Source organism: Aulostomus chinensis, chromosome 8, assembly GCF_037954235.1.
Source record: "Aulostomus chinensis isolate RoL2024-O1b breed Wild chromosome 8, RoL_Achi_v1.0, whole genome shotgun sequence".
Lineage (NCBI taxonomy): Eukaryota > Metazoa > Chordata > Actinopteri > Syngnathiformes > Aulostomidae > Aulostomus > Aulostomus chinensis.
The window spans coordinates 30,491,012-30,513,114 of NC_141327.1; the positions used below are offsets into that span (position 1 = coordinate 30,491,012).

General features: G+C 42.3%; 1 protein-coding gene across 3 annotated transcripts; it reads right to left on the minus strand.

Moving 5' to 3' along the window:
• Window positions 1-256: 256 nt before the first annotated feature.
• Window positions 257-15,489, minus strand: wipf2a (WAS/WASL interacting protein family, member 2a). Of its 3 annotated transcripts, none has more exons than XM_086212421.1 (9): window positions 15,024-15,489; window positions 11,707-11,827; window positions 9,829-9,974; window positions 8,213-8,345; window positions 7,778-7,885; window positions 6,198-6,854; window positions 4,566-4,811; window positions 2,878-2,979; window positions 257-2,231 (listed from the first exon to the last, which is right to left on the minus strand). In XM_086212421.1, the coding sequence occupies exons 3-9, from the start codon at window positions 9,889-9,891 to the stop codon at window positions 2,188-2,190; spliced, it is 1,353 nt and encodes a 450-aa protein (XP_086068547.1). In that variant the 5' UTR covers window positions 9,892-9,974; window positions 11,707-11,827; window positions 15,024-15,489; the 3' UTR covers window positions 257-2,187. The 3 variants fall into 3 exon arrangements, with proteins under 3 accessions (XP_086068547.1, XP_086068546.1, XP_086068545.1); XM_086212420.1 differs by lacking the exon at window positions 15,024-15,489 and adding an exon at window positions 12,096-12,708; XM_086212419.1 differs by lacking the exon at window positions 11,707-11,827.
• Between the last annotated feature and the right edge of the window lie 6,614 nt (window positions 15,490-22,103).

A 22,103-nucleotide genomic window follows, 5' to 3' on the forward strand; every position in this document is an offset into this window, starting at 1 on the left:
TTATACACACATGTCTGTATACACACATATTCTGTCTTTTTTCTACTAAATGTTCTCTATGACTAGATGGACGTGGTCTGGAGGCCACGCCCCTCCCTCCTCCCTCCAACAGATCTAACAGGAGTTCATGTGTACTGGTGTTAAGTGTGTATTGGTACTTTCTAATCAAATACTTCATATTCAAGTTGTCATGACTCCAGTTCCCACTTCAGAATGAGGAATTGCAGTGAGCCAAAGAGCAGAGGACGCCAGCAGGTACCCTTTTCCCCAGCAGGAATACATTTATTCAGAATTATTTCAGTTGATAAAAACATGGGTGATTAACATGAAGTGACCACAGGGTTTTCGCTGGAGTGGACCAGGTGAGAACCTGTGGAGATTAAAGTGACACCTGTGTGGCGAGGTGAAGCACCTCCAGCACACCGGGCTCGCTGGTGAAAGCTCACATTCATCCGTTCACCCTGACGGCCAAACAACCACCTGGAGAAGTGCTACTGAGCGTCTGCTCCATCAGACCGCGACATCATTATAACTCTTAATCATCTCTTTCCTATATTACAGGCTTTTTACAACATAAAAATAGATCAATACCTACGATTACAATACTCCTAAATGTAAATATACAAGATTTATTGCATTTGCAAATAGACTGGTTTCTTATTTTCTTAGCTGTTGCCATCTTTTCTCCCTGAAAAGAACAAAAATAAAAGCACTGGTACCGATGGGAGCGACAACATTAGTAAGGCAAAGACCAGCAGGAGGCGCTGCATCATTGAGAATCAAGAATCTCACATCAACAAACGTGCTGATGTTGGATGGCATCTCAGTCTGGACAGGATGAAAGTGTTTCAGAGTCCAACTTAAAGGTTGATAGTAAAGAAAAATAAGAACCTCCATCAGCTTCAACAATTCTCTGGCACTTAAGGGTTCCTTAGTTTTGGTTCGCTGCTACCAACGAGAACCTGCACAAACAGCTCCTTGCATAGCGATCAAGCAACAGATCCTGGTCCCGGGGGGGCCAGCAGCACCAGCAGCATCAGAGACGTCAGCTCAGAGAGACGGCCAGAAGAGGGCATCTGTGAAATGATCCCTTACAAGCTGCATCATCTCAACTTGGTCTGGTAAACAAATCGAAGTCTGTTGGCGATGCAGACAGAAACTGTGCTTCTGACAAAGATGGAGGCTACGTGAACTACAACTTAGCAGACGCGTGGAGGACCAGAGCTCAGCTGCGTTCAGGGTCTCCTCACGCTGGTGCATCCGCCAGCGCCGTAGTGCACAGTGTCTCGGTTTAGCAGGTAAGCTGCCGTGCAACATGACTTGATAGTGTGGAAATATTAAAACCCCAAATAAGGAAAGAGAGAAGGGCGGTAACAAGCAGGAAACCCCCCCCCCCCCCACGTGAAAACCAGCAGCCAGGCAAAGCTTCTGTCATAACATGGCAAACTTTCCAGGAATGCATTTTTTCAACCGAGAGTTTTAAAATGTCAGTTCTATCGAGAACATCTACGAAAACTGCGCAGTTCATTCAACTCCACCCGCTTTTGGCACACTGACACAGCTGATTCAAACGCGCCCTCAGCCGGCGCTGCTGGAGCAGCGACTGAAGAAGACAACAAACAAACAAACCCCTAAATAACCATATAAGCCCCGTATTCATGGCGTTATCATTGGCGTGGGAAGACTTGAGCGGAATCCATCAACTGCAAACTCCCCACAGATTAATGCCAACACCCAATAAAGTATATAAAGACAAAATAAAAGGTGTTATTCAGAATTATGAAAATCACCATCATTATCATGAAAATGCATTAAAAAAGGTGGAATGCACAGGTGTGGAGGTTTCAGTTTGGTCCTGATATGTGGCGTGGAAGGGAAACGGCGTGTGGTCACAGTGAGAACGTTCTAGCCTCTGAGTGGTTTTGTTCTCTCGTGCAAAGACAGAAGGCGAACGTGGAGACATCGGACCTGCATGGTGGAGTGTTGACGTTGCGTTTCCAGCTGGTGGTCATAGTTTTGTGTGTGTGTGTGTGTGTGTGTGAGTGATAGAGAGAGAGAGAGAGAGAGAGAGAGAGAGAGAGAGAGAGATACAGAGAGAGAGAGACAGAGAGAGAGAGAGAGAGACAGAGACAGAGAGTGTCCATTGGGTTGGCTGACTGAAAGTTCAAGTCATGAACAGCAGTTGCTTCACCTCCCCACTGGCGGCGCTGGAGGAGCTCCTCTCATCATGGCTGAGGGAGGAAGGAGAGACAGAGGTCACTAAAGGTCACTGATAGAACAATTACGGTAAATGCAGTTCAGCTGAGAACGTCGCCAGGTTTGTGGTGAGATAGAAAACCTCAAGAACACGAGGCCTCACTCATGGAAGTTCCTAACACACATTCTTTAACACAGCAGGACTTGTTGTAGTTGATTGTAGTTTATGACAGTGTATTCAAGTTTTTACTGTAGTTTCTGCTATTTATTGCTCTTGTACTTTGTCTGCTGCAACTTCTCTGTTTCTGCTGCTGTAACAGGGACAACTTCCCCACTGAGGGACGAAGAAAGGTTGATCTTCTCTGATCTTTTCTGCCCCAGATGGAGTCTTCCAGGCAGGAAGTAAAGCCCGATGCTGTTCGTAGCAACTCGTCCTGCTGACATTGAGAGGTTCACAATCGCTGCCAGGAGGAGGAGTCACTACTCACCAGCTGTCCGTGTGGGAGGGAGCAGAGGTGAAACACCACAACCAATCAGGTCCAAAGCTATGAAATACACCAACAAGAGCACCACCGACTCCATGAGCTGTGACACGTCTGGTTCTCCCACTGGTCAAATACACCAAACTGGTCTGACAGCGGCAGTGGTCCAGGAGGACAAAGTCGGGGAATGTAGCCGTACCCTTGTTGCTTTTGCTGGGGTAGACCTTGTTGAAATGCCTGTACTCCTCTGGAGGTGGAAGGTCTTCAATGGGGTGGAAGTTGAACTTTGATTCAAAATCATCTGAGAAAGAAAAGAAGGATACAGGCAAATGAGGTTTATGGCGACTGGTGATGAGCCTGCAGACTGACCTGCTGTTCTGGTCCTTCAATACGGGCGCCATTTTATCAAATGAACTCATCAAAACTTTGCTGTTCATGATGAATATGACTGGTATTGTTCCTTTTTGTTGTTCATTGCACCTCAAGAGCACATTGTGAATTGCTAATTGTGTTTCCATTTCACTTCCAAGCACTTTTAAGCAAAATATGGAAATGTAGCAAACAATGGCAGTTCAGAAAACGTCGCTGTTAACCACTCGAGAGGAAGAATCGCTCTTTCAGTGAAAAGACCTTCAGGTGGACGGACGGCGAGTTCTGACTCGCCTGCTCGTATTGGAAATGTTGCTGCTCCTGACCAACGCTGAGGACTGCAGTGGCAGAAACAGCTGGTCAGTCACACCAGTTCAAGATTCACGATGTTTCCACTTTCACCGTTGAGCGAGTTTATAAACTCTTATGCAAAACTTTGGGGTGTTTTTTCAGAGTTGGTCATTTCTATCACTGTTTTCTAATGTTATATTCCATCGTGTGGCTGGAGCAGCGCCGGCCGTGGCCCCGCCTGCTCTCAGTGAGCCCATGAGTGGTTGTGTGATGAACATGAAGCTGCTCGGGGAGTCGCTGTCTCTTCCAGCAGAACTTTGGACGATCACAACACAATCCAAGGGCGCACTCCTGCGTAGGAAAAGCTGTTCAGTCTTAAACCAGCCAGACCATCTCTGGTCATTACGGATATGACGTCCTATCAAAATATATCATTATTCATGAAGTCACTGTTTAGTTTTCCTGAATGTTCCCTGCGTGGAGACAGATTTAGGTCAGGGCAGGTGAAAGATCAGGACTCCGGCTGCACTCAGTGGTTTGTTCTTGACAACTGTAAATCTGAGCAGTGATGGTGGACCTCCACAGACGGGTGTCAGTGTGAGGACCTCCACCAGAGTCAAGACTTGGAGAGCTAGCTAAGTTTAGGCTGGTTCTGTTCAAGGTTCAAGTTCTGTTAAAGTGTAAAATGACACCTAAAATAATTGTAAAGCTCACTGGTGCCATGATAACGAACATGGGAACACTGATCGTCTGTGCAGCTTCCTGAGGGTCAGACGTGTGTTCAGAGACCCAGTGACTCCCTGCTACCCCGGACAGAAACACTGTTCTTCGGTTATTTGGTAAGAAATAGTTCCAATGTTCAAACCGATGTTTGTCCATTCCGTCTGAGTCAAGATGAAACAAAGGAGCTGTCACAGTTATCAGGGAGATTTCAGGTTCTTGATGCTAAGCTAACATTCCTGGCTCCAGGCCAAAAGGAAGGTTAAGAATTTGACTTCCCAAAAAGTTCCACTAAACTGTCAAAAAAAGGTGCCTGAGATCGATTGTATTCCGCACTGACGTGGGTCTACTTTTCCACCATTAATGGATCATTCCTTGTTTACTATTTGCAATAAGAGCTGACTGGTAGGAGACGGAAGTCGAAGTACTCCTGTTGTTGTGTCTGTGGATGATGAGGAGGGGGAGGAGGAGGAGCAGGATCATGGTGACACGTCTATCCAGACTCACCTATGATGGACTTGGAAGAGGGCATGGAAGAGTGGCCGTTCCGTATGGGCGGGGGTGGTGGAGGCGGTCCGGCCGGGGTGCGGGAGGAGGACGATGAGGAGGACAAGGAAGAGGTGGGAGGTGGGGGTGGTTTGCCCACTCGGCTGTGGGGCTCTGAGGTCACAGAGCTGTGGCCGCGGTATGGAGGTGGAGGAGGCGGGGCATCCCGGCTTCCGTTACGAGACCCAGGAGGGGGCACCTGGGGGGCTGTGTGGGTAAGAGAAACACACATGATCAGGACCACACTCGGTTCTGTCTGGTAGCTACACGAGACAGTAGTTAGGCTTCCATTCAAGATTTCAGAAATTTAAAACCAACACAAGAACACGTGTTACTGTCCATTTCCATCCGCTAGGTCTTTATTCATGAGGGAAGCAGGAGGTGGCGCCCATTCTCCTGCTAGGAGACGTGAGATGTGGTCCTGTCAACGCTCAAACTAACAGGGTAACAAACAAGGAATCAAAATGACAGGATGAGACCAAACGAAACCGAACGACAGAGCTCTTGGAAGAGTTCTGGTCCCAGCCCTACGACCACCAGCCATCTTTCGTTTCCAAGGTCGATGCAAATCAATTTGACTTTCTGTCAATGTTGAGCTGTTGGGATAGAAAGGAATCAGCAAAATGCAAAATGGACAGCGACTATGGTGGCAACTATTAGGAGCTCAAGCTCCAACACGTGGCTGCTGCACTTGTAACAGTGCAAGTGTGCCGGTCACAACCTGACAGAGGACAACAGCTCGTACATGATAAAGCTCCTGCAGACATCCCCACACTGGACACACACAGCTACAAACACCCTGATCCAAGCACTGCTACGTTGTGGACTCAGAATGAGAACGTCTAACTGCATCATTGGGAGCAAATCAGGGACAAAAGTAACATCAGTTGTACTGCATGTCAAAGCAGTGGGGGGTAGAGAGAATGAAAGGGAAGAGGAATGCTGTAATATTCCACAAGGCTTCAGGAATGCAGAGAAACCAGGAGGCCTCGTGGTTTGTGTTCAGTTAGAATTCAAATTATGAATATTTGTAGGCTGCAATAAAATCAAGAGGAAACAAGATCATCTCAAGTTTACACATCAACTCAGTGGGACACGGTTTAACTTAATAAACTGAGGCAGGTGTCAGATTTGTTTCTGGGTTCAGACCCTTGATGGTGGAGCATGGAACACAGTTTCATCTACCTAACCAGCCTCAACGCGCCAAACACCAAACCTGCACGCTGGATTACAGTCCTTTCCCTAAATGTACCGTTCACAAAAAAGACAACAAAGACAACTCTGCAGTTTGTGAAGACTCCATGCAGAAAACCGGCTGACCTGAAACAAATTAGGTCACTGATTTCAGGAAGGAGCAGCAGAAGATGTGATCATGTGGGGGAGGTTTCTGCTGTGGGCGGGATCGAACGAGTCAAAACCTGCTCTGACCTCGGAATGAACATTCCTCCGCACAGGCGACAGAACCTGGGGCCTCAATCTAACTGCAAGTATCAGTTCACCCTGGAGGCACAGGTGAACTGGGGTGGGGGCACAGGTGGCCAGTGAGAGGTGTGTCTGGTGACAGAAGTGCAGGTGTTTGTAGGGCAGTTGTACCTGCTCTGCGTCCTGGAGGCTCTCTAGCGGGTGGGGGTGGTCTGCTGACCTGCTGAGGCGATGGAGAAGGTGAGGGAGGAGGGGGCGGGGCATAGCTGCGTCCTTGGCTGCCCACTCCAGATGTTTGTTTTTTGTGCAGAGAATTGTGTCTCTGGGGCAGTTCTGGAGCCCCACCACCATCAACATGGGACGGCCCATTAGAGGCCACTGAAGACATCCTGTATGACGGGGGAGGGGGGGGGGCTGCAGAGCCTCCGGTGGGTGGTCTAGTGGAAGATGGGGGGAGCTTGACAGAGCTGGGAGGGGTGGGGCCTCTGTTGGGTGTTGGAGGGAGGGGCTTCTCTCTACTATGGGAGGAGGATGTGGAAGATGGTGCCTTCTGGTTGGGTGTGGGTGGTGCATTGCTCCGGCCTCCCCTGTTGAACGGCGGCGGGGGAGGCGGGGCAGATGTGCTGTGCTTCATGCCAATGGAGGAGCTGCCAGACGGGTGGGAGATGTCTGGCAGCGAGGGCCGGTGGATGCGCTGCTGCTCTGGCGGCGAGGGCTTGCTGGCCGGGGAGGGTGAGGTCGAGCGGCCTGTGGGGGGGCGAGGAGCTGTAGGCCGAGACGCCGGGGGCCGCAGGGCAGATCTTCCCACTGAACCACCAGTGGATCCATCTGGGAGGAGGACAGAGGTGCTGTTTAGGACTTGAAGGAAAACACGTACTCCTCTGACTGACAGGTGCCCAGTGGCTTGCTGGGGGGACTCAGGTCACCTGACACACCTTTCAGGGTTCATCTGAACCCCTCAATGATTCAAAGGACCATCGTCCACTCAGGGTCAATGCAGATATTCACCAATAAATTTCCATGACTTTTATTGACCTTTGAGGAAAATCTTCAAGAGCATCTGAGACGTCCATTAACTCATGAAAAACGACCCATGCCAAAATTTACCAGGAGACATGGAACTAAAACCAATGACAAAACGCACACGTATGAAGGTTGATCAGTAACATCACAAGCTGCTCTCAATCCATCTGCATGACATCCACTGAAATTCAGGTGTTTGTGAGGCAAATGTCTGGAGCCACCCCACTGTTTCATGATCATATGAACCCCGTCTATTGCCTTGTTTACTTGCTTGTGTAAATCCAACAGTTTTCCCTGTGGGATCCTGTGGGATCCTGTGGGATCCTGTGGGATCCTGTGGGGACGATGATTCATTTCCAGACTGGTTGGCCATCATACTGTTTTTGTCATCTGAGCTTCTGCTCCAGGCATCAGCTGGGCAACAGGACTGAAGATCAATATCAGGAATATTTTACACTTTAACCAAAATCAAGTGGGTCGTAACTGTAAATATTCTGCACCATTAAAGGGACTCTATTAACCAGATTAGCTACAAAGATAATGAGATGTTTTCAATGAAGACATTCGATACACTGTTGAAAGCCCCACCCTCGCCGGTGGACTCCTCATTTTGATTTCAATCTCTCACTATTCTTTGGACTGATGTTGTGATTGTACAATCATTCGTCCTTGTGTCATCATCACATCAGCAACAAAGGTAATAACACACCACACCAATCTTTCATTACCTCCAACTGGGCGCAATTTTGGCACACCTCCTTGGAAAAGGCCTCCCATTCCCACTGGACCTCCACCTCCAAAACCTCCTCCACCACTTCCGCCCCCTCCTCCAGATTCTAGTGAACAGATGAGTGCAATGTAAACCCTGAAGCAGAACTGGGCTCACATGGAGAGAGGGACAATTAAACTGCCGACCCTTTCGAGTCCCTGGGGTCAGAAACACGAACACAAGTCAGTTCCTAGGAAAACTTTTTACCTGAAAAGTGCCGCGTCACATGAGCTCCTGGTTCCTGTCTCACAGCCAAGCATTAGAACACTAGGAACTTAACTGCTAGTAACACTGCGTACATGTGATATGTAAGTGAAAGCTCAAATACAGCTCAGTGGATCCTGAGGGTGTTATTTATTCAAACTCATTTTAGTCTTTGAATGAGCCGACTCACTCTCCAGGATGGGTGCACTTCTGTCATTCACCGTGCCGACCTTCTTCAACCTGGTGCCTTTGCAGATGTCGGACAGCAGCGCTCCTCGGCCTTTAGTCTCGGACGAGCTCAGCTTAGGAGGCGTTGTGTTTGCCTGGAGAGGAAGTCACCAAGTTAAAGAGCTACAGGGTGTTTGGGGCTCACACAACCAGCCATGGTGAACCAAAGTCATATGATGCAGTAGCGGCGTTACGGGGCAGCTGTCATCACATAACGGGTCTTATTCTACCAACCACTTGGAGCTCATATGGGTAACATAGACCTGGTTTACAGGAAACTTCAGAGCCCAAAATTTCAGCTGTCAGGTTTTCAATTCACTGAGGATCAATCATCAGCTTCTTCTTTGTCTATGTTTGGCATTTGAATTAAGAGATGTAAATAGGGGGCGGCCTGATGGTGCAGTGGTCCTCCCTGTGGCCCCAAGCAAGAAGGTTGTGGGTGGAGCCCCGGCTGGAGTCTCCATGTTCTCCCTGTTCCTGCTGGGTTCTCTCTGGTACTCCAGCTTCCTCCACAGTCCAAAGACATCAAGAGGGGACCAGGTTAATCCAGACTCTAAATTGACCGTAGGCGTGGCTGGGAGAGCCAATGGTTGTCTGTCTCTATGTGTTGGCCCTGCCATGGACTGGTGACCTGTCCAGGGGGAAGGCTGCTGGGATAGGCTCCACCCCCACCACCCTCAACAGGAGAAGAGGGGGAACATGGAGGGATGGATGGATGGATGATGAATGGGTGATGGGTGGAGGGATGATGGATGTATGTATGATGGATGGGTGGATGGATGGGTGGATGATGGATGGGTGGATGGATGGATGGATGGATGTTGGATGGGTGGATGGAGGGATGATGATGGATGGATGGGTGGGTGGATGATGGATGGTTGGATGGAGGGATGATGGATGGATGATGGATGGAGGGATGATGGATGGATGATGGATGGATGGATGGGTGGATGGATGATGGATGGGTGGAGGGATGATGGATGGAGGGATGATGGATGGATGAGTGATAGATGAATGGAGTGATGGATGGATGGAGGGATGGATGATGGAGGGATGGATGGATGGAAGGAAGGATGAGAGGATGGATGGATGAATGCAGTGATGGATGATGGATGGGTGGATGGATGATGGATGGATGGATGATGGATGTATGGATGATGGATGGGTGGGTGGATGATGGATGGTTGGATGATGATGGATGGATGATGGATGGATGATGGATGGGTGGAGGGATGATGGATGGTTGGATGATGATGGATGGATGATGGATGGGTGGAGGGATGATGGATGGTTGGATGATGATGGATGGATGATGGATGGGTGGAGGGATGATGGATGGGTGGAGGGATGATGGATGGGTGGAGGGATGGATGGAGGGAGGAATGAATGGAGGGATTGATGGATGGATTGAAGGAGGGATGGAAGGAGGGACTGATGAAGGGATGGGTATGTAACTAGGCTCCAGGTGTGTGATCCCTGATCATGGTTTGTTGCAGGTCAGACTCCTGCTGGAGAGACACCTCTCCTGTGGGGGGACGTAAGCTTGACTGCTCAGGTGATTCCAGGATGGTCACTCACCTGATTAAATGTGGGAGGAGGAGGGGGTCCTGGGGGAGGAGGGGGAGGGGGAGGAATGGGCATCCTGTCCCTCTGTTGGCACCTTCCTGAGTGGAGTTGGGGATGAGGGACTTCAGCGTCTCAGCTGAGACAACACACTCGCACTCCTGAAAACACACAGAGGAATTTCTTTATGTCAAGATGAGAGAAGACCAGGAAGGCTTTTGGCTGCTGGCTTGACGGCCAGAGTCTGGGTCAGGAGGCCAGACCAGGTGGCTTGCAAAGCCACTTGCAAAGTTTTACCAAAATGAGTTTGGGATGCAGATCCCTGATGCCACCTGGGAGGAGAGCCTTGCCCCATGAACTCAAGGCATTGCCTCATCCACTCAGGCTTTTGCACACTCCATGACACCAAATCTAAGCTCCTCAATCTCTTTCCAAACGTTTCCCCACAATGTGATAAATGCAACAGAGATGAGGCAACTCACCTGCATAGCTTCGCTCTTTGTCCAAAGGTGGAGAAATACTGGACGAAAATATTGTAAGCGCTCTCCGACATTTTCGGTACCCATATTGAACCCAACTATGTTGATTATACTGGGAGTTTCAGGTTCTGTACCAGAAGTGACAAGAGCACAGCACCAACATCTCTCCTACGGTCTGATACAGCCAAAAAATTAACACCGACTTTTTGGAAGAAAAAGGAAGTTCCTGCATTTAAACTGTGGCTCACAGAAATGACAAAGACTCTTCACCTTGAAAAAACCTGGATTAAAAAGAGTCACAACTTGACCAGGCCCCTCGTCCACCCCGTGACAAAGGTCCCCCAGTGTTTTATGGGATGTGTTGATTTGTTCCCTTCTGATTTTGCTCTTCTTAAAAGAAAAAGAAAATGTGCACTGTGCTACAGCTCAAATACTTTCTTTGATAAAATATATTTGCCAAAAAACAATATCTGTTGCGTCCATCGTGTCTTCAGAGCAAGATCACCTACTATCACCCCCACCAGGGTTCCAAGCTCGCTTTCCTTACTTGAAGTGCCGTGGCCCAGAACTGATCACTTTCAGGAGCACTCGTTGAACGGCTCCATGTAGCGGCAGATTGTGGACGCGTTCTAATTGTTAACAGTCTACATCGGCCCTGGCGTACGCCCTCCATCCTTGTTCTCAGCATTTAAAAAAAAGGCCAGCAAATTTACAGGTAAAAATTATTCCTATCGTCTCAAAAATGTGGTCATGAAATGGGACCTTTTATTCGCCACCTGAACGCCCCCTCGTTCCAGGCACGTCCAGCTGTGAGGCAGACTGAAGAAGGTGGAGGGACCACATCTCCACACTGGCCTAGGGAGGCCTCGGGATCCCCGGTCAGAGCTCACCCATGCTGCCAGGGACCAAGGACTTTGCTGGAGCTGCTACCTGACCTCAGATAAGTGGATGGATTGCTGAATTCATGATAAACTAACAAAAACGATTTTCTCCTCTTTGGAAGCAACTGGTGTTCTTCTGAGTGTTAGGACTCCATGTAAAGAGGGAACTCCTTCACTGCTCACCTGTCGCCAGGCGCACTGAGACACAAACACCTTCTCAAGCCAGGAAGGGAGACGACATCTTTTGCTCTCGTAACAGATTTGCCTTCATAGTTCATATTCCTGCCTGACTCTGAGTTAGTGTGACACCGATGGACAATGTTGTTCTGTCTAAAGCCTTCTGGTGTAAACCAGGATGTGAAACTGCGGTGAAATGTGTCAACTTTGCACACAATGACTGACTGGATCTCCCCAAACCAGTTGGCTGTCTGAGCCATTGTTGGCTGGTGCAGGCAGCGCTCCCTCCTCACCCCTCCCTCATCTGCTGGAGTGTTAGTGCAGGTTTTCACTGAGGGAAACCAAAGGAATCTCACCAAGCAAGCTCCAGAGTCACTCAGTGACGTGGTTAGAGCGGAAAAGCACGGCAGCAGAGGCAGAAGCAAGGAGAAGGGGCGGTTCCTCGACTCTCTGCTGGCAAGGAAAATGCTTGAAAATCTGCTGAGCGCACAAACACCCTGGATCAGTGGCTGCGCCTCGGTCCAGCATCATATCTGTCATGGATGTGCCCGAGGCAACATTTTAGGGTTGATACTGCACTACAAACATGTCCTCCTGTTTTAATGACCTAAATATTTTCAATATATTTTAGTGCCCAAACAACACAAGCAACCAAATTTGTTATCATTCTGCTTCTATATTTAGCTGCAACAATTAGTTTCACTGTTTCATCCATCAGCAGCAGAGAATTAAAACAAAACTATACATTGAATAGAAACTGCAGTCGGTCAACTGGATTCACGTACGCCGGCAGGGCGTAGAGCTCAATCCAGACTGGACTGTGGGAGCTGCTACTGATATTTTGTGGAAAGACAATTCAACAGATTTACTTCATTTAAATTTCATTATAAATGAACATGGGAGCAGCATTTCAGTGTCGAACAAACTTCAACACTTAATGTCACTGAAATATTCCTGATATGGGACACATCATCAGACATTGGACAGAATACACACACGTGGACTGACTCGGATACAGAATGGTGAGATCAAAGAGAGAGATTAAAGTTGGAGCCCAGAGATTAAAGTCACGGATCATCATGGAGGTTTTGGGACCCTGCTGACAAGTATTTGATAAAAACTTCAACAGATGTCAGAAATAGCAAGAGCAAGTCAGAGATCAAAACTAACAAAATAAAAGCCTTTTGAGACGGAACAGTATCCTGTTACTTCAAAGTAAAGCCTGGCAGCAAGTTGAGGACAAGGAAACGCTGATAAAAGCTTGTTTCTCAAGTAGAGACACACAATTGCATTTCCCCTGGTCAATTCCATCCCTCCATCCATCCATCTATCATCCATCAACCACCCATCCATCCCTCCATCCATCCATCTATCATCCATCAACCACCCATCCATCCCTCCATCCATCCATCCATCTATCATCCACCCATCCCTCCATCATCATCCATCATCCACCCATCCATCATCATCCATCATCCACCCATCCCTCCATCCATCCATCCATCCATCATCCACACATCCCTCCATCCATCCATCATCCACCCATCCCTCCATCCATCATCATCCATCATCCACCCATCCCTCCATCCATCATCCATCCATCATCCATCCATCCATCATCCATCCCTCCATCATCCCTCCCTCCCTCCATCTTCTCCCTCTCCTCCTGTTGAGGGTGGTGGGGGTGGAGCCTATCCCAGCAGCCTTCCCCCTGGACAGGTCACCAGTCCATGGCAGGGCCAACACATAGAGACAGACAACCATGGGCTCTCCCAGCCACGCCTACGGTCAATTTAGAGTCTGGATTAACCTGGTCCCTCTTGATGTCTTTGGACTGTGGAGGAAGCTGGAGTACCAGAGAGAACCCAGCAGGAACAGGGAGAACATGGAGACTGGTTCATTCTAATAGATGATTTTTTGTTAATGTGACCTATCTAAGAACTCTGTTTGACAGAATATAGAAACATAAACATGAACTTTTCTTCAATGGACTCTTGTCTCTTTACTAACAGCAAATATTACTCTCACCATTTCCCCCAAGTTAAACGAGTTACTGGATCTTTTCTACCTTCACAACCCTAAATAGATGAAGTGTCCTCCTACTGGAAGAGGAGCAGTAAACTTCTCCATTTCAATTTCTGCTGCTGACTTGGTCGTTGTCTCTTGATGGATGCGTTTCTGTCACCTGCACGCGGAGTCCGTGTTCATAGAGAATCTTCTCAGGGCTGTTTGAGTGATCGGGAGCCTGCACGCCGTGTTCTAATATGAAAACCGACCGGATAAATGATGCTTTTAATGTGAAGATTTCCTGTAGGGCTGGATCTGCTCTGTGCAGGTGGATGTGCCGGCCATCAAAAATAGACTCTGGCCCATGTTAATGCTGCAGACTTACCCAGCTCCCTCCGTCAGTCACAAAAGGTGAATCTGCGTCAAGTGCAGTCATTTGATGTTGGGTAAGGAAGAAGAGTGAGAGCCTGAGTTCATGATCGAATTCCAAGCTACAGTTTGACATGAGCCTCAAACAGCAACGACTTCCTTTCTTTCAGCTCCAACTCTACAGATTATCAACTCCAGGGGGTTTCGCACCACCAGGTCAGCAGGTTTCATTCATCTTTCATGAACATTCCAGGATCTAAAACAATCCTTTGAAAAGTGAAAAATGCTGAAAAAAACAGTGACTAGTTTTCTAAGATATTTCACAGCAGGAGCAACGTGAGATGCTTCACGTTAGACTCAGTCGAAGTCGGTGTTTTAGTTTCCCCTTACATGCATTTACTCTTTTGCAAAAAGGGAAAACACCCTTCAGAATCGGAGGGAGTTTCAACACATTCTGCTGTTTTCAAAAATGTAAAATTTGGATCGCAGTTCCTTCAGGGAGCCATGGCCCGCGTGGTATCTGCTGTGGCTAGTGGAGCCACAACCGCTGGTTGAGGCTGAAAATCAGCATGTGCACCCGGTTTTGTGTTCACATCAATGATCAATGTAGAGCCCCCCCCCCCCCCCCCGGCAGATACACGCCAGACACTCTTGGGTTTACCTGCCAGTACAAGACTGCACGTGCAACCAGACCCCCTCTAATTCACACAGGGAAGACACACTTGAATACTGGCTTCACGTCCAGGCCCAGAAGTTCCATCCACTTAATTAATGCTGTCCACTGATCAAACCGGCAGGTCCTGACCTTTGACCCCTGTAACAGCGTAATCCTATCCATTCAAGACAAGATCAAAAGTGCGGTCCTAAGTAGGTCATGACAGCTGAGGTTTGTCTCCTCCAGTGATAAACCAAGACAGTTGACAACAGCAAGTTAATGGCTCAAGTGCCCCCACATGGGGGGGGCAGGATAAGGAAGTCGGTCAGGGAACTACTTGGAGCTACAGGCCCGTGGCCCTCTCCACGGCTACTGGGGCCGTAGTTTCCCATGATAACACTCTGTTTGGGCTTTTTGACCTCAAATCTCCCCAATCGATGTACCCGACCATCCAAGGACTCACCCACGCGTCCACGTTCCTCATCAACTCCGACTCCAACTCACTGAGTTTGCACAGAACACAAAAATTCGGCCTGTGTGCGTAAACCCGGCAGTAAAGCCCGAACGTCCCAGCCTGCAGGGACCGAGGGGCTCTTTCCGACATCAGCTAGCTAGAACTTGTGTTAGCTCCGACCTACTCACCCGAACTCGATGAAGATGTGAGATGGAAGCGCTGTTCTCCGGAACAACATGTATGGAAAGTGCCGCTGTGGCAGTTTGGGGGAAAATGGATGGGTGGTGCTGTCAAGTGCTGGTGATGTAACAGAACGCCACCTAAGACAGGCTCGCTCTCGACGGTTTCCAGCTCGGTCAGCGGCGGTTAGCCTGCAGCTAGTTGGCTAGCATGGAGCTGTTTACTTTGCAGCTGTCAGTGTCCGCGGTCCGGCCGCTCCGGTTGCGAGTTATGCCAACAAGACGCTGTTGTGAGGCCGGAGCACCGAGACCGGACGGCGGAAGACGTCCGAAATAAACTTTTTTTTTTTTTTACAGTTGCGGGCCAATATGGAAAACTTTACCCGCACTCCTGACTTGCGAGACGAGCCATACTCCCCGCTGACGGTTTTATCGGTCTCTTCTCGGAAGCCCGGAAATGGGTTGACTGACACAAAATGGAGGGAGGCAGATCGGTGCCATGTTTAGGGTGGCTGGGATTTGGGAATTTCAGTTCACAAACGTTTAGATAGATAGATAGATGATAGATAGATAGATAGATAGATAGATAGATGATAGATAGATAGATAGATGATAGATAGATGATAGATGATAGATAGATAGATAGATAGATGATAGATAGATGATAGATAGATGATAGATAGATGATAGATAGATAGATGATAGATAGATAGATAGATAGATAGATAGATAGATGATAGATAGATGATAGATAGATAGATGATAGATAGATAGATAGATAGATGATAGATAGATAGATGATAGATGATAGATAGAGAGATAGATGATAGATAGATAGATGATAGATAGATAGATAGATGATAGATAGATAGATGATAGATGATAGATAGAGAGATAGATGATAGATAGATAGATGATAGATAGATAGATGATAGATAGATAGATAGATGATAGATAGATAGATAGATGATAGATAGATAGATGATAGATGATAGATAGATAGATAGATAGATAGATGATAGATGATAGATAGAGAGATAGATGATAGATAGATAGATGATAGATAGATAGATGATAGATAGATAGATAGATGATAGATAGATAGATGGATAGATAGATAGATGATAGATAGATAGATGATAGATAGAGAGATAGATGATAGATAGATAGATGATAGATAGATAGATAGATAGATGATAGATAGATAGATGATAGATGATAGATAGATAGATAGATAGATGATAGATAGATGATAGATAGATGATAGATAGATAGATAGATAGATGATAGATAGATAGATGATAGATGATAGATAGAGAGATAGATGATAGATAGATAGATGATAGATAGATAGATGATAGATAGATAGATAGATGATAGATAGATAGATGGATAGATAGATGATAGATAGATAGATGATAGATAGATAGATGATAGATAGATGATAGACAGATGATAGATAGATAGATAGATAGATGATAGATAGATAGATGATAGATAGATGATAGATAGATAGATGGATAGATAGATGATAGATAGATGATAGATAGATGATAGATAGATGATAGATAGATGATAGATTGATAGATAGATAGATAGATGATAGATAGATCGATGGATAGATAGATGATAGATAGATAGATAGATAGATAGATAGATAGATGATAGATAGATAGATGATAGATAGATGATAGATGATAGATAGATAGATGATAGATAGATAGATAGATAGATGATAGATAGATAGATAGATAGATAGATAGATAGATAGATAGATAGATAGATGATAGATAGATAGATAGATGATAGATAGATGATAGATGATAGATAGATAGATAGATAGATGATAGATAGATGATAGATAGATGATAGATAGATAGATGATAGATAGATAGATAGATAGATAGATAGATGATAGATAGATGATAGATAGATAGATGATAGATAGATAGATAGATAGATGATAGATAGATAGATGATAGATGATAGATAGAGAGATAGATGATAGATAGATAGATGATAGATAGATAGATAGATAGATGATAGATAGATAGATGATAGATAGAGAGATAGATGATAGATAGATAGATGATAGATAGATAGATGATAGATAGATAGATAGATGATAGATAGATAGATAGATGATAGATAGATAGATGATAGATGATAGATAGAGAGATAGATGATAGATAGATAGATGATAGATAGATAGATGATAGATAGATAGATAGATGATAGATAGATAGATGGATAGATAGATAGATGATAGATAGATAGATGATAGATGATAGATAGAGAGATAGATGATAGATAGATAGATGATAGATAGATAGATAGATAGATGATAGATAGATAGATGATAGATGATAGATAGATAGATAGATAGATGATAGATAGATGATAGATAGATGATAGATAGATAGATAGATAGATGATAGATAGATAGATGATAGATGATAGATAGAGAGATAGATGATAGATAGATAGATGATAGATAGATAGATAGATAGATGATAGATAGATAGATGGATAGATAGATGATAGATAGATAGATGATAGATAGATAGATGATAGATAGATGATAGATAGATGATAGATAGATAGATGATAGATAGATGATAGATAGATAGATGGATAGATAGATGATAGATAGATGATAGATAGATGATAGATAGATGATAGATAGATGATAGATTGATAGATAGAGAGATAGATGATAGATAGATAGATGATAGATAGATAGATAGATAGATGATAGATAGATAGATGATAGATAGAGAGATAGATGATAGATAGATAGATGATAGATAGATAGATGATAGATAGATAGATAGATGATAGATAGATAGATAGATGATAGATAGATAGATGATAGATGATAGATAGAGAGATAGATGATAGATAGATAGATGATAGATAGATAGATGATAGATAGATAGATAGATGATAGATAGATAGATGGATAGATAGATAGATGATAGATAGATAGATGATAGATGATAGATAGAGAGATAGATGATAGATAGATAGATGATAGATAGATAGATAGATAGATGATAGATAGATAGATGATAGATGATAGATAGATAGATAGATAGATGATAGATAGATGATAGATAGATGATAGATAGATAGATAGATAGATGATAGATAGATAGATGATAGATGATAGATAGAGAGATAGATGATAGATAGATAGATGATAGATAGATGATAGATAGATGATAGATAGATAGATAGATAGATGATAGATAGATAGATGATAGATAGATGATAGATAGATAGATGGATAGATAGATGATAGATAGATGATAGATAGATGATAGATAGATGATAGATTGATAGATAGATAGATAGATGATAGATAGATCGATGGATAGATAGATGATAGATAGATAGATAGATAGATAGATAGATGATAGATAGATAGATAGATAGATAGATGATAGATAGATAGATAGATAGATGATAGATAGATAGATAGATAGATGATAGATAGATAGATAGATAGATAGATGATAGATAGATAGATAGATAGATGATAGATAGATGATAGATAGATGATAGATAGATAGATAGATAGATAGATGATAGATAGATGATAGATTGATAGATAGAGAGATAGATGATAGATAGATAGATGATAGATAGATAGATAGATAGATGATAGATAGATAGATGATAGATAGAGAGATAGATGATAGATAGATAGATGATAGATAGATAGATGATAGATAGATAGATAGATGATAGATAGATAGATAGATGATAGATAGATAGATGATAGATGATAGATAGAGAGATAGATGATAGATAGATAGATGATAGATAGATAGATGATAGATAGATAGATAGATGATAGATAGATAGATGGATAGATAGATAGATGATAGATAGATAGATGATAGATGATAGATAGAGAGATAGATGATAGATAGATAGATGATAGATAGATAGATAGATAGATGATAGATAGATAGATGATAGATGATAGATAGATAGATAGATAGATGATAGATAGATGATAGATAGATGATAGATAGATAGATAGATAGATGATAGATAGATAGATGATAGATGATAGATAGAGAGATAGATGATAGATAGATAGATGATAGATAGATGATAGATAGATGATAGATAGATAGATAGATAGATGATAGATAGATAGATGATAGATAGATGATAGATAGATAGATGGATAGATAGATGATAGATAGATGATAGATAGATGATAGATAGATGATAGATTGATAGATAGATAGATAGATGATAGATAGATCGATGGATAGATAGATGATAGATAGATAGATAGATAGATAGATAGATGATAGATAGATAGATAGATAGATAGATGATAGATAGATAGATAGATAGATGATAGATAGATAGATAGATAGATGATAGATAGATAGATAGATAGATAGATGATAGATAGATAGATAGATAGATGATAGATAGATGATAGATAGATGATAGATAGATAGATAGATAGATAGATAGATAGAGAGATAGATGATAGATAGATAGATAGATAGATAGATGATAGATAGATAGATAGATAGATAGATAGATAGATAGAGAGATAGATGATAGATAGATAGATGATAGATAGATGATAGATTGATAGATAGATGATAGATAGATAGATAGATAGATAGATAGATAGATGATAGATAGATGGATGATTGATAGATAGATGATAGATAGATAGATAGATAGATGATAGATAGATGATAGATAGATAGATAGATAGATGATAGATAGATAGATGATAGATAGATGATAGATAGATGATAGATAGATGATAGATAGATGATAGATAGATGATAGATTGATAGATAGATAGATAGATGATAGATAGATCGATGGATAGATAGATGATAGATAGATAGATAGATAGATAGATAGATGATAGATAGATAGATGGATAGATAGATGATAGATAGATGATAGATAGATGATAGATAGATGATAGATTGATAGATAGATAGATAGATGATAGATAGATCGATGGATAGATAGATGATAGATAGATAGATAGATAGATAGATAGATGATAGATAGATAGATAGATAGATGATAGATAGATAGATAGATAGATAGATGATAGATAGATAGATAGATAGATGATAGATAGATAGATAGATAGATAGATAGAGAGATAGATGATAGATAGATAGATAGATAGATAGATAGAGAGATAGATGATAGATAGATAGATAGATAGATAGATGATAGATAGATAGATAGATAGATAGAGAGATAGATGATAGATAGATAGATAGATAGATGATAGATAGATAGATGATAGATAGATAGATAGATAGATAGAGAGATAGATGATAGATAGATAGATGATAGATAGATAGATGATAGATGATAGATAGATAGATGATAGATAGATAGATGATAGATAGATAGATAGATAGATAGATAGATGATAGATAGATAGATTGATAGATAGATGATAGATAGATAGATAGATAGATAGATGATAGATAGATGATAGATAGATAGATAGATAGATGATAGATAGATAGATAGATAGATGATAGATAGATAGATAGATAGATAGATGATAGATAGATGATAGATAGATAGATAGATAGATGATAGATAGATAGATAGATAGATAGATAGATGATAGATAGATAGATAGATAGATAGATGATAGATAGATAGATAGATAGATAGATGATAGATAGATAGATGATAGATAGATAGATAGATGATAGATAGATAGATAGATAGATGATAGATAGATAGATAGATAGATGATAGATAGATAGATAGATAGATAGATAGATAGATAGATAGATAGATAGATGATAGATAGATAGATGATAGATAGATAGATAGATGATAGATAGATAGATAGATAGATAGATGATAGATAGATAGATAGATAGATAGATGATAGATAGATAGATGATAGATAGATAGATAGATGATAGATAGATAGATAGATAGATGATAGATAGATAGATAGATAGATGATAGATAGATAGATAGATGATAGATAGATAGATAGATAGATAGATAGATAGATGATAGATAGATAGATGATAGATAGATAGATAGATGATAGATAGATAGATAGATGATAGATAGATAGATGATAGATAGATAGATAGATGATAGATAGATAGATAGATAGATAGATGATAGATAGATAGATGATAGATAGATAGATGATAGATAGATAGATAGATAGATAGATAGATAGATGATAGATAGATAGATGATAGATAGATAGATAGATGATAGATAGATAGATAGATAGATAGATGATAGATAGATAGATAGATAGATGATAGATAGATAGATGATAGATAGATAGATAGATGATAGATAGATAGATAGATAGATGATAGATAGATAGATAGATAGATGATAGATAGATAGATAGATAGATGATAGATAGATAGATAGATAGATAGATAGATAGATAGATAGATGATAGATAGATAGATGATAGATAGATAGATGATAGATAGATAGATGATAGATAGATAGATAGATGATAGATAGATAGATAGATAGATAGATGATAGATAGATAGATGATAGATAGATAGATAGATGATAGATAGATAGATAGATAGATAGATAGATGATAGATAGATAGATAGATAGATAGATGATAGATAGATAGATGATAGATAGATATATAGATGATAGATAGATAGATAGATAGATAGATAGATGATAGATAGATAGATGATAGATAGATAGATGATAGATAGATAGATAGATGATAGATAGATAGATAGATAGATAGATGATAGATAGATAGACAGATAGATAGATAGATGATAGATAGATAGACAGATAGATGATAGATAGATAGATGATAGATAGATAGATAGATGATAGATAGATATATAGATGATAGATAGATAGATAGATAGATAGATAGATAGATAGATAGATGATAGATAGATAGATGATAGATAGATAGATGATAGATAGATAGATAGATGATAGATAGATATATAGATGATAGATAGATAGATAGATAGATAGATAGATAGATAGATAGATGATAGATAGATAGATAGATGATAGATAGATAGATAGATAGATA

Excerpts from the sequence above, each read along its gene's own strand:
- wipf2a (XM_086212419.1), bottom strand. The coding sequence starts at position 9,891 with ATGCCCATTCCTCCCCCTCCCCCTCCTCCCCCAGGACCCCCTCCTCCT. Across the intron at positions 8,346-9,828 it reads CTCCTCCCACATTTAATCAG|GCAAACACAACGCCTCCTAA; the intron begins GTGAGTGACCAT and ends CTTCCTCTCCAG. Across the intron at positions 2,232-2,877 it reads CCCCAGCAAAAGCAACAAGG|CCATGATGAGAGGAGCTCCT; the intron begins GTACGGCTACAT and ends TTCCTCCCTCAG.